At 37.4% G+C, this 13907-nt stretch overlaps 1 protein-coding gene across 1 annotated transcript in view; it reads right to left on the reverse strand.

Moving 5' to 3' along the window:
- LOC134527429 (transmembrane protein 145) overlaps nucleotides 1-13907 on the reverse strand; it is a 68164-nt gene that overhangs the window by 50353 nt on the left and 3904 nt on the right. Inside the window, exons 2-3 of the mRNA XM_063360105.1 lie at nucleotides 13268-13433; nucleotides 6310-6543 (exon numbers count right to left, since the gene is read on the reverse strand). Coding sequence (XP_063216175.1) covers nucleotides 6310-6543; nucleotides 13268-13433 — 400 coding nt within the window. The remainder of the gene's footprint in view (nucleotides 1-6309; nucleotides 6544-13267; nucleotides 13434-13907) is intronic.

The following is a 13907-nucleotide window of genomic DNA, read 5'->3' on the forward strand; positions in this document are numbered from 1 at the left end:
AGTCCGAGTAAATTGTGGTGTTAAACATGCACAAATGTTTTTTTTTTCTTTCCTTTAGCAAATTATAAAGTTGTTAATAAATAAAGATTAAAAAATGTGTTTTTTTATTCAATTTAAGTTGTAATAAAAATTGAACCCATTGTTCTTATATTTTTAATTTGTCCAATTTTGAAGATGCAATACATTGACAACATATTCCTGTGATTCTTCTGTTTGCCTAGCATAGAAACAATGGACTTGATACTGGTATATTTTTATCAGTGCTTTCATTTTGTAAAATAGTTTTCCATTTGCCTTTACCTAGTTATAACCCAGTAATACAAATTTGTTTTTCACAACAATTAATGTAAAGCTTTAATTCAAAATCTTAATTTTTTATATGAGGTAAGCTAATGGTAGTAGGTGGCAATTTTTTTATTTGATATTTTTTTTCATTTGGTTTATTTACTGTAATTAAAACGAGTATATATTATAAATTTAGAAATTTAATTAAATGTATGTGTGTATACGTATTTTTAAATTCCACACACACTATGTTACAAAGCAAAACTTTTAGAGGAAATAAAACTAACAATTTTACTTTTACAGTTGAATATTCATATAAATAACTATACAAATCGTTCTACTTGTAGAATTGCTTGTTTAGTATCCTTTGTAAAAGATATTCATCTGTCAAAGTAAATATGTTAGTTGAAATATTTCCATAAAAAAAAATATTTTAAATAGACCACACATATGTCCACATTCAAATTTCCCGCCGCCGGTTTTTTTTTTGTTAGTTCCGCGAGTGACAACTTGGAGCGCTAGGGTAGAACTAGTAGCATAATAAATAGCATTGAGTTTCCCATCTTTCCGTAGGTGGATAATCTTTGGTATTTTGTTTTGTTTGCCATTTAAAAAGCAAAGTTTAAATATTCAAAAATTCAAGCTGTAATTTTCGGAATATCATTGTGAACCATATAAGAATTTACAGTTCTTTGATTTATAAATAAAGAGAGAGGATCTAAGTTTGGAAAGAATAAAAGAAAACAATTTTTTGAGAACGTTAGTAAGAATGATTTTGAATAGAAAAGAAGACTGATTCATAAATATATATAGCCGATTTAAAATGTGTTCTGAAAATTATTTAATACAACTTATGAAGAATATTGATTGAAAGAGAAGACGTAAGGAAATTATGAAAGAAGAACTGAAGATTATATATTTCAAGAAATCTATCTAGTCCCAGTACGAGTGCCATTACCGAAAATAAAGAAGGAAGAAAGGAAGGAAGGAAGGAAGGAAGGAAGGAAGGAAGGAAGGAAGGAAGGAAGGAAGGAAGGAAGGAAGGAAGGAAGCCATACGACATCGCGATCACAAAAAAAATTACCCGGAGAAACAAGAAGAACACCAACTAGTTGTGGTTCCAGTTATAGTCAGCCAACTATAATAATTTAAGGAACAGACAACATCAGTTTCCAAGTGTCAATCCAGGACAACATTCAAGAACTGCAGGACAGTTCGTATTCAACAAGTGAGGTTGGTTAATTATGTCTATGCCACAATGAGTTTAATCCTGTTTATTTAAAGTATCATTAACATTGATAAAGGAATTATAAAATTGAATATCCGTAAATCATCATACAATTTAAAGATTATCAAGAGACTGTAAATTCTTATTTAGTCTTCAAACGTTAACTTGAACTGTTAAATTACTTCCTGGAGAATTGACCCCTGTAAAAGTTAGTAATAACTGCAGGTGGAATTGTTTTAGTAATTTAATATCAAAGTCATAATATGATTGAATAATCTTCATTGGTATTTTGTTCTGTGTAATTTGGTTTTTAATAAAATCCAGAGGTCTACGCTGTTCGACCTTGAGTTAAGCTGGAAAGTAAGTATTTTCTTGAACCCATAAAGATAGTAACTTATACTACCTTATTTGATAATTGATATCTTCTATTGAATAGAAATCTTGAGAAAAATGATGACAATCTTAATTCAAATCATACGTTAAAGTAATTGAATTGTTAATTGACAGAAAACTAAACGAATTCCATCTATTATAGTTATTAAGTACCAATTTAAACTAGTTAAACAAGTTCATATTATTGGTTGAAAATAATATAATTTTTGAATGTACTTGGTCAACGTACATACAAAATGAAGTGGTAAATACATTAAATTTTACTTGGAAAGTTAAGTCGTGTCCATGTACATAATTACCAATTTAAAATGTGAAAACACTAGTTTAAAACTAAATCTGTCAAATCTATTCTTTTACATAATTGCTGAGATTAAAACTAGTGAGAAGAAAGTTATCAAACTCTACTTAATAATTTTCTTAAATTCACTAGTTTGTTCTACAGTTCTGGCGCACCAACGTGCGTACTCGATAAAAAGTAAAACTTGAAAGAAACACAGATAGAATACTACTCGGAAGGCTAGTTAATAACCAGGAGTAGCGCTGAAATAAATTAGGGATTTCAGATTATGTTAACAGGAGGAAATCGAGAACCATATTTTCTCAGAGGAAGTAAAGACGGTGATAGTAGTAGTTCTCATTCGGAAATAGTCGCTGGAGAAATGTTAGGAGATGAAGAAATGGAAGCAAGTACAGGGTCAGGAACACATCATGATGCAAATACATCAAGTAATCTTCAGACACAACAGGACATGGGAAGGACACCGACAGTAACTGAAACTCAAACCGTTACTATAGAACAAATGTTTAAATTCATACAAAATTAAAAACAGGAACGCGAGAGAAAGGAAAGTGAAGAAAAACAGGAAAGAGAGCGTAGAGACAAGAACATAGCAATAGGTTGGATAATATTGCACAAATGTTAAATACTGCTTTAAATAAGATAACAGCAGAAACAGAGCAGATTAGGACAGAAATCACACAAACACAACAACAAATGGAGCATAATTTTTCCGTGGTACAAACACGTTTAGAGACAGTAGAAACAATCATACCACAAATTCAAGATGAGGTTAACGAAACTTTGCATGGACATAAAAATAAATGCAAAGAAAATATAGTAATTATAGTTCAGAGAGAATTGAATCAAATACAAGAAAGTCTGGAAGGCAAAGTAAGCAGTGTAGAATTGAGGATGAGTGAAGTAGAAAAAGAAGTCAGACAACATACTGCTATATGTACATCATCGACCATTGATAATGGAGGCTTACGCGGTATTACAATGGAAAACGCGAGTATGAATAGCTCTACTGATATTAACGCAGGACAAACCATATTAAACAAAAATATATTACCCATGGCCACAGACCCAATTGTAACACTACACCACCCAGCAAAAAAATGGCTAGATAACGTTCCAATCTATACAGGGAAGAGTACCGAAAACCCTAGACGTTTTTTAAAACAATTTGAAGAATACTGTAAAATATTTAATTTGTCGGAGGAAGATAAACTGAAATGCATTAGTCATTGTTTGAAAAATACAGCATATTTTTGGTGGGAATTGCTTCAGGATACAGTCACAGAGTATGATAATTTCCAAAAATTATTCCTACAGCAATTGTGGAATACAAGAATACAAAGCAATCTCAGAATTCAGTTAAACTCGGAGAAATTTGAGAATAAAGAGTTTCAAAATTTAGAATCACATATAAGCGACATGTACGAGAGGACCAGATATTTGGATTGTAATATGGACGACGAAGAATTCATTGCTATAATTCTTAGGCAATTACCAGTCAAATATCAATTAAAACTAACTGGACGACAATATAATGGAATAGTTGACTTCATAGAACAACTTCTGACATATGACAGACTGGAAAAACTTGATCGAACATACACACATAAAGAAAACAATGATCGTAAAATTACTAGTCAGTCAAGTCCATTGTATCAGAATTGGAGAAACAGAAAAGATGAACACTATAACGGACAAAAAACCCCACATGTTAATTCACAACGTTGATTATCAGTACCCAAAGAATAATTGGCATAATAAAGGTTATCTGGGTCAACGACGTTATCATAACGACGAGATGGTCATGAACCTGAACAGCAACAACATAACTAACATCAGGAAGGGGCAGTTTGGTTTCGTTCAAGACAACCGAAGTTGGAAGACGCCGAGACACAGTTTTCTGATAACACAAAACCATCAGATAATCAGTGTAGGCTTGAGGCACAGACATTTGTTCCGTCACAGAGGGACAAGGAGTGGGAAAATCGAGAACACAATGTAGGACAAAGAGGAAATAATACCTATTATATTCCACAGGTAAATGAGTTTAGCAATATGAAATGCCCACGAACACAAGTGAGTGGAACCACAGAGGTTATACAAGGAGGAACTCCAATGTACTCTATGCAAAAAGAAAATGAAACAACAGCGACAACATGGCTACCCGGCCAATTCAAAAGTTTCGGTAGTGATGCGGTAAACTGAATAGGGATAAGATAATGGAAGGGGCTAAATATACGTCCAATAATAATAACTATACAGCTACTACTAAACAAATTAACACAATTTTATTTCGAGAAAATGAACGGGAATTTTTACTTAGCGAACCTAACGAAAACACTGAACAACATAAAGAAGCATTATGTCCAGAAATTCCACTCACAGTGAATGGAATCAAAATACCAACATTACTAGATAGTGGAGCAGAAATCTCGTGTATAAGTGAAGACTGTGTTACCATGATTGAATCTACAGGAATAAAACTACCACTGTTGCCTGTACCAAGTTTAAAGATTGCAGGAGTTTCTTCAAGGGCTAGTCCCATCATAAATCGACAAACTATAATAGAGATTGAAGATCTAGGAAACAATAAACAGGTGCCAGTATTAATTGTAAGAGGCTTAGCAAAACCTGTTATTTAAGACGTAGATTTCCTTACCACCGGTAAAAAAATATTAGATTTTGGAGGATGGATGATTACAGCCATGGATGAATTAGAAACACCGACAACCACCCAAAATTGGCAGATCAGCGACAAATGTGTTTCGTTGATTCATAACGAAGATCCTTATGCTTATAGAATATCTACTAATAATTTAAGTAACTTAATATTGACACAGGAAGATTTGAATAAAGCAGTAACAGAAATTTCTACAATCGACGATCAATGCAAGAAAGAGCTGCTACATGTTTTAAAAACATATCAAAATACGTTTTCAGATAAACCAGGTTTAAGGGGGTGGTTCACAAATTTACAACAATAATTGTGTTTTTCTTTTGAAAATAATAAGAATGTTAATTAAATTTAATAAGAAATAAAATTCATATGCTAGAAGAAAAAACTTCGTAGATTTTTAAGATGTATCATATTTTATGTGATACACTCTCCCAAATCGTAGAAAAAAATTTAATAAACATGACTGTATTAGGTTCACGAAGTGACAGTAATTTATGGACGAGGAGTGCAATTATTGCGTGATGACTCAAATCAATGTTTTAAACGATTATGTATACTTGCCTTAGTCCTTAGTGTAATGAGTTAAGACTATCATTGTTGTCCAACCCAATATTTTTTAATTAATTTTTTTCTTTTGGATAGTTTTACTACGCGTTACTAAACAAGCGTTTTTTGTACAATATTATCAAAATTTTTACACAATATAATACACAGTTCGTTATGCCAAGTTTATTCTTCAATTTAACATCTTGGTAATAACCAAAAAAAAAAAAGAGAGAGAGAGAGAGATATTTTGTAAGACCGTTCAGAGATCCCCTCTGGATGGCAAGACTCATAGCTGTGACCTTCAACAACCTCTCCCCACGGGAGGTATCTCGCCATTTACTGGCAAAATCTTAGCCGCTAGCTTATATACGAGCCAGCTGAACACAGAGTAATAATATGCAAGCATTTATGAAACAATCAAGCAAAATTTCAGTTTATTCTGATGTATGACTGTTTTTTTATCATGCATCAATGCTCTTAAAGTACCTATTGTCTGTGCAATTTTCTTTTTGCAAAATTTGCAACAGCAACAAATAATTAAGTACAATTCCATGATTTTTCCAAGCAATGAAAATTCAAGAATATTTCTCATTTTTCATTAAAGTCAAGGTTGGTGACCACCAAGAACACTGAGAAAATTATTAGTCTGTCTTTAAACATTCAAGCTGTCAAAGGAAGTCAGATAATTAGGAAGCAATAGGCTTATTCGTTGGTTAGCTCACTTGGCTTTTTTTTTTCAAATGGGAAAAAAAGCTTGAAGTTTGCAGTGAATAGATATTTGTTTATCTTCATTTTGAACTCCCTCTTAACAAATTAAACTACAATACATGCAGCGTGATCGCAGAGAGAACAGCATTGCTATGGAGAGATGCTAGTACGCACCCTAGACAGAATGTCGAAGATGTCACCTGCCACCTCCATTTGGTACAGGCCCACCCCATCCAGCGCGAAAGTCACCACGTGGATGAGGATGAAGGAAAGGGCCAGAAACTCGAGCAAGAGGCTGGCGGTGAAGAGGCGCGTGACAGGGTGTTGCTGGCGTGTGACGGCGTACAGCTGAAGGGGCAGCAGCACCACGTAGCAAACGAAGAACACCAGGTACAGCTCTAGGGTGTCCTACACATGCACCCCACACATAACCCAACTGTCTCATCCATGGACATTTGCTATTATCTGAAATGAGTTTACAAAAATAACAAATCACAAGAAAAAAACAAAAATACATATACAGGAATCCAAGATAAACCTTGACAGAGACTCCAGCAGCTAAATACTTACGAAACAAATGACAGAGACAAAAACAAAACCCCAAAAACCAGCTATGTACATTACCAATAAAATACATATTAAGACAATAAATCCTTGTTAAAGAAATAACAATGAAAGGAGAAATAAGTGACACAGCAAATGGTTTCTGTGGTAGTAAACACTTTGGGGGAAAAAAAACACTTGAGCAGCAAATTTTAAATAATTTGCACAATTTTTTTTTTTCACTTAAACCCCTAATATAAACTTTGTTAGCTCATTGTTCATCCTGATCAAATCTTTCCTACTAAAGTCCTGCAACCAAGAGCCTGGTGTGATTTCGTCAGCCAAGTATAAGACATCATTTTTCTTCCCGCCTCAGGCCATGAACGCGACAAGTAACAGTGTCCTGCTTCGTGACTGTGAGTGCTTTTCTCAGCGTCCTACCAGGGCAGCCCCGTTCCCAGAGATCAGATTAGATTATCAGCTCCAGACATGCCCCATTCTAATGTTCCAGGGCTGTCCGGTACGCATCGGCGCCAACCCTAACAAATTTCTCACAAGCTAGCAGATCCCCTCCCCTTTTCATCTTTTCCAGGAACTTCACCGAGAGCACTGACCGGTCCTCAAATTCGGCTCTTGGCGAGCCGAAAACAAAGTCATCTTGCTGGTTGGCAAAAGTTCTGCCTTCGCCATCTCGTGGCTAAGATGCCAACTACTTTACTTCGACGAGTCACGAGGCCTCTAGCGGCCGCCACCACATCTCTATTTTCCTTTTAGCCCGACAGAGCTAAAACCAGTTGGTCCCATAAAGACCAGGCTTATGCTAGTCACTCTTGAGGGACTTTTGTGAACTAACTGTGAGTCTGTTTCGCCTGTACCCCGACAAAACGCGCTGCTATCGGAGCGCGAGTGACCTCCAATGGCTCTTAAGTTAGGCTACCAGCCACCTTTGAAATTTTTTTCTTATGGTTAGCAGAGCGATCTCTTGACTGCACCTCCAGCCAATCAGAGGCAAGTTGCCCCACTTCTTTGGCCTTCGAGCCCCTAGCGCAAGTTTTAACGAAATGCAGCCCAAAGGGATGATTGATTCGTTCTTCTGTCGTCACCATAGTCGTTTCTTTCCGGTGCTTCTCACCTGCGATCCCTTTCGCGCAACAGTCTCTCAGCGACTAGCTTAAGGGATGTGATCCCAGGGAGTCCGGGAGTGATCCCTTTTTTAATTTATTTTCTAGATTAATATTCCCATTAGTTCTGATTAGTAGGCAATCTTGTAGCATGACTTGCGCATGGCTCCCGCGAACGCTAGTGCATCTCCAGAGGGAGTGATTTTCATCATTCTACTCCCAGAATGGTAAGTGGGAAATTCTAGTCCTTTTCGCCTATAGATGACTTTCTACATACTTCACTTTTGCCCTAACGTCACAATCACTGTTTCTTATCACATTTATTTCTATTCTTGACCACTGGCCCTCCTCTTTTGTTTGGTTCCAGTGGGGTCCAAGAGATAGTCCAAGAGTTCGGGTTTTTCTCCGGCTCAAGTCCTTCGTCAAATTCAGCTAAATTTACATGCTTCCTTCTTGAATGAACATGAATTCCACGCGTCTTTCAAGCTGGCTAACCTTTGAGCCACCACCTCTTCTCCTCGCTTCTAGTCACTGCCAGTGAACAGTCAACAATATCAGATATTGTTAAATCGGAAATAGTTACTTAAATTGTACATAGTCCCAACCTGGTTGGGCTAAAAAATGTTTAACCATAAACTTTCCTAGTTAAATTACTAACGTTTTTTTTTTGTGAAAAATTGATTACGACTTGTCTTGTTTGTTCAAAGGAAAATGTTAAATTTGTATTCCAGGTACAATTAATAATCTATTTGTAATCAATAAGTTTTGACAGCTGGGGCCCCAATAACTTTGCTCTATGTAATTTTGTAATTCTTGAAACAAAAAAAGGGTAAGGTTAAAGCAAACCACTTCGTATTTTTTTAAATTTCTTCAAATACGATCCATTTTCTACTTCCTCTTGTGAGAAGTAAGTTTCCTTTTTTTTTAAAAATGTTTTTCCTTTTGTTTATTTCTGTGTATACAGTAGTGTCATTTACCCACTCAAAGCAGTTTCCAGGGCTTTTATAACCAAATTAAAATAAAGCCATCTTTAACTACACAATGGCAGCAACAACTAGGTTCACCATGTAAGCTTGTCTCTAAGCCTCCATTTCAAAGACATGCATTCTGCTGGACTCGTAAAGCCCACTGGATTCACAAGTGCATAGCTAGGTGTGTGTGTTGGGTTTGTTTAGTTGATCTGACATGTTGCATGCCATGCACTGTCTGTATTATCAACTGTAACATAACTCCTTTCTGCCCAGACGGTCGAAATAATTAGCATGGTAGTCTAGCTGCAACATCACCCGTTGCCAAGGCAACCACACCGGTGTCTCCCGTAGCCCGGAGCAACCACGCTGAGGCAGCCCAAGCCTACTGGACTAGCCACTGCTCCCAGCCACTCCCTCTTCCGCCAGGCAGAGTGACTTACCTCTTCAACCTCCTCCCTTTATGCCTGGCCCTCAGGAAACCAATCAAAGAGCTATTTAGCCCAGCGACGGGCAGTTGGTGTCGAAAGACACCAGGAGGCAAACATGAAGGCAGTTGAGCATAGCTCAACGTGGCACTCCCAGCTCAGGCAGACGAGTCAATTTCACCACGCCACCCGCAACAGACATCTAACCACCCGCAGCAGAGTTGACCTTGACGAGAATGAAAGCTCCAGGGTAACTGCTTGATCTCACAATTAAGTTGTGAGTTGAAGAATGGACCTAATTTCAGCTAGCAATGGCCTCCCAAAGACTAGCCATGTCGCCTAAAGTTTGTTGAGAGCCAGTTCCGCATCAGAAGTATTAACTGAATAAACTTAGATCAGTTAGCCGTTGCCTATTATAAATCATAAATAAACCTAGATACCAACGATGCTTGAGTGTTTGCCTTCAGGTAAGAGAAGAACCAAGGGACACTTTCACACCTGCACCTGACTCATGAGGTTAGGACCATCAGTTCTGGTAATTCTGCAGCACCCCGGGAGTGAGTGAGGATGCACCAGCACGTGCCTTTCTCCTATTGAGGTGGAGGAAAGAAGGCCCATCAACAAAAGCCTCTTCCCCCCAGGCCCCTAACCATCTCGGTAGAGGGAGATTTGCATGCATGGTTCTACACCAGAGCCCGCAATCGTGCAACAGCTGAACAAAAATGAAGGGTGGCCATAACCGACTCAACTACTATGTTTTTCCCAGCACCTGTCTGCCTTAGGCCATCACCAATAATGGCTCCCAAAAAATCTCAGGAAGAGAGCCGAAGCCAGCCAGCCACCCACCCACCCCCCCACACCCACACACACACCCACCCCCACACACACCCACGCCCGCGCCCGCGCGCCCCCCGCGCGCGCGCACGCACGCACACACACACACACACACACACACTCACACACACACACACACACACACACACACACACACACACACACACACACACACACACACACACACACACACACACACACACACACACACACACACACACACACACACACACACACACACCCCCCCCCTCTAACAAAGGTGACCCATACAGCCACCTGCAGAGGATTCCTCTGTGGGGATGCCCCCCAGAGATAATCCAGCCGTTCCCCCGAAATCCCATAGGTGCCAGCACTGAAATAGATTAGGGAATCCCGCTCTAAACCACCCACCTATTGGTAGCATTTAAATCAGTTTGCACTGGATGCATAATGCATAAGAAGAAATCAGATAACAGTTTCCTAACAAAGTACATTTCCACAAGAAATTCCTGACTGTTTCTCATATACTGGGAGGAAAACAAAAAAATAACAAAAATGGTTGGGTGGGATTGCAATAATCAGAGATAATTTGCCATCCAAAAATAGACAGACAACTGCCCAGCAAGGGCATAAACACAGTAATAAATATTTCTCATGTTTTATTGCCACTCATTCAGCATGTATCAGCTAACATGCTGTGCAATCATAATCTCCAACAACGAAAATTGCCAAAATCAAGTAACAGGTGTGCTGTACTAGCCACAGCATCATGGTGGTGCTACATGTGTGAAGATGTCAACTCAATTTACAAATTTTATCTACAGGGTGTCTACCAAATCTAGTAAATGAAATTCCCTGATTTTTCCAGGTTTTCCAGGTCTAAAACTGAATTTTTCCAGGTTTTCTTTAACACAATTACGACATTCCACGAAACTGAAAAAACTGCATAACAATACATTGACGGGTTTCAAAGTATTTCAACTTACTTAAATTAGTAAAAAAATTACCTTCTTCCAGACATGGCCAAAGTGACTCAATTGATGGCAAATAAAACATGCTGCTACAAATATTTCACACAATTACTTTTGCAAAAAACATTAGTTAAAGGAAGCTCCCGTCAATTTCGCAGTGACTCAACTTTTGCGTCTATTGCACTTGCTTCAGAACGAGCCAAATCCAACACTCGAGCCTTCTTAAACTGCAATGCCTTGATCTCCTCTTCAACTCTTCTTTTTTCTGCCTTCTTCTTGTCTGCAGCTTCCTTTTTTTTTAGTTTTGTTTGCAGGGCTTCCTTACGCCTACAACTAGCATTTCTTACATACCGTAACATGGACTTGGTGATATCAACATGCTCTACACCTCCAGAACGTTGAACAAAGTCGTACACTTGTCTTTGTGCAATCAGTGTTTCTTCCTGCAAGTTTTCAGTCAGCAGATTAGAATTCACTGAAAATCCTCTTTCCAATGATGTATTTCCATGGGAAAGTACCAACATCATCCTCACAAACTTTAGAAGGCCTGTTTTAGCAGCTACTGTATGTGCCTTAAGAATGAGCATCCACAGTGCTTCAGAATCTTGCGAGGAACAAACCAACTGATATGATCACTCAATGTTATCAGCTTCTTGTCCTGATAGCCACCTGTTTCGAAGACAACATTATAAACTGTACTTCACACGCTGTTTCCTCACACCCGAATTTAAAGCCACAGAGGGATATAAGCAGGAAATTCCCATGGTATGTTTGTACTTCAGGGGAATTTTGTCTTGAAGTTTTTTTACCATAACCTTTGGACAAGTCCTAACATCATTTTTCAGTAACAGGACAGACTTTTCTGGTACTTTCTCTTTCTTGATGGCATGGCGTACTGCATAACCCAACTTGATAATGTTAGCAGTCAATAGATTTTCCTGGTTATCTACATCCAATCGAGATACATTGCGTTTGTCCCTAAAGCTCTTCAGTACCTCTGGTTTCACAAACTTTCCTGCCAAAGTTAACAAAATGTCTAACAGTGAATCATAGAGAAAAAGTGCCATGGGTGCTTCACTTTGGAACATTATAAGAAACAATTCCAGCTCTGATGCTAAAGAGTGGAAGAATGTCAATTTTACTTCTAGAAGACTATCTTCAAGAGCACTTTTCACTACATTGAAAGAGACAGATGAAATAGAAACTTCACTAACAAATTTATTTGGGTGGGGTAACGTTTTCATGGCACGCTCAGCAACTGCAGTATTCCATCTGATTGCACAAAATTTCTTGGGAAAAAGCTCTGATCTAGTTATTCTAATGTAATCTGCCCTCCATGCAGGTACATGCTTAAACAAAAAGTAACTGTGCCTCAAAAAAACTAACAACGTCCCATTGTGTAGCAGAAATTCCAGTTTTGAATGCACCATGGACCGTATGAACCCACAGCTACCAATTTCTAGCAATTATGGCGAATCTTCACCAAAAGTGTCTGTGATACGTATTTTCAAAGCTAACAAAAATGCCCAGTTTACAATGGGAGCATCCATAGATACTTAAAAGTAAATGCACCTGTCCGTATAATCTGAACGTGGGAAGCATATGCCACAGCACGTACGTCAGCAGGATAACAGACCAGCTTGAACCAGTTTGTATCACGTGATTTGACGCCACTTCCGAATCCGAAAATGTACGTGGGAACTGTTCATTATTTGCCATTCAAAAATAAAAATGGGAGGGGACACACTTGATGCTACGTTAATGCAACCTGATCAATAAACAAAAAAAAAATTGCCAACTACAACCTACCAAACAAAAATTCCCTGATTTTTGAAAACAATTCCCTGATTTTTCCCTGATTATTCCTTGATTACAATATTCCCTGATTTTTCCAGGTTTTCCAGGGTCAGTAGACACCCTGTATCTAACAAATCAACACTAATCAAGAATTAATTTTCAAGCTTAGCTAAAATTTATCACATTAAGTGTTTTAGAAAATTAATGGTCACCACAAATGCTTCATTATTCATAAGATTAGCCACTTGACTGTCATTTTCATGCTTCTGGGTAAGCAAGCATGGAAAAAAAATAAGATAATTAACTAAAAAGGGATGAAACGACCATCATAAAAATTAACAATTATTGGGCCATAATAGTTTAGTAACGAACTTGACTTTGCCTATTTGTTTACAGACTGAAATAGTGCAATCATACAAGTGAACTGCATACAGAAATCAAATAAAATAAATGTCCTGTGTAGACAATGACAGTTAATGACATAACATCACCTGTCTGTCGAAGGAAAACTGGTAGCCGAGTGGATTGTGGGTGCTCTGGTTGGGGTTGCCGTTCACCAGCCAGATGTCGTATGACAGCTCAATCTCGTCCTGGAAATGGTGCCAGCGGCAGGTCTCTTGGTTGCGGTAGCAGGCCACTAGGCTGACATACCAGAACCTGCGAACCAATGTCACTGAGTATCTCTCAGTTCCGAGGCACATGCTATTGAGCTCAATGTGCCTTTCATGTGATATGTAACACAATAATGTATAGAAAAAAAATAATTTTCAAAATAATTTTTAAAATTTAAATTTAAAATTTTGCAAAAAATGCATTTTTAATTTTTTTCAAAAAATTCTATAAAATTTTTTGTAGAAATATTAAATTGTCTACAATGTTTCAAAGTGGAGAGTTAATGGGTTCATAGTAAAATTAATTGGTAATTGTAACCATATTTATACTTTACTTTACCCAATTATGATATTTAACCATTTTTATAACTATAATAAGTTATGTTGAAAGTATTAACACATAAAATTGATTAAAAATCACTAATATCACAATTGTAATTAATTCTAGTGCTACACTTTTCTTGTCTCTGATACAGGATTTCAAAGATTAGATCAGACAAGCATCCAGCTACTGGGGATT

The sequence above is a fragment of the Bacillus rossius genome, chromosome 1 (genome assembly GCF_032445375.1).
Source record: "Bacillus rossius redtenbacheri isolate Brsri chromosome 1, Brsri_v3, whole genome shotgun sequence".
In the NCBI taxonomy this organism is placed as follows: domain Eukaryota; kingdom Metazoa; phylum Arthropoda; class Insecta; order Phasmatodea; family Bacillidae; genus Bacillus; species Bacillus rossius.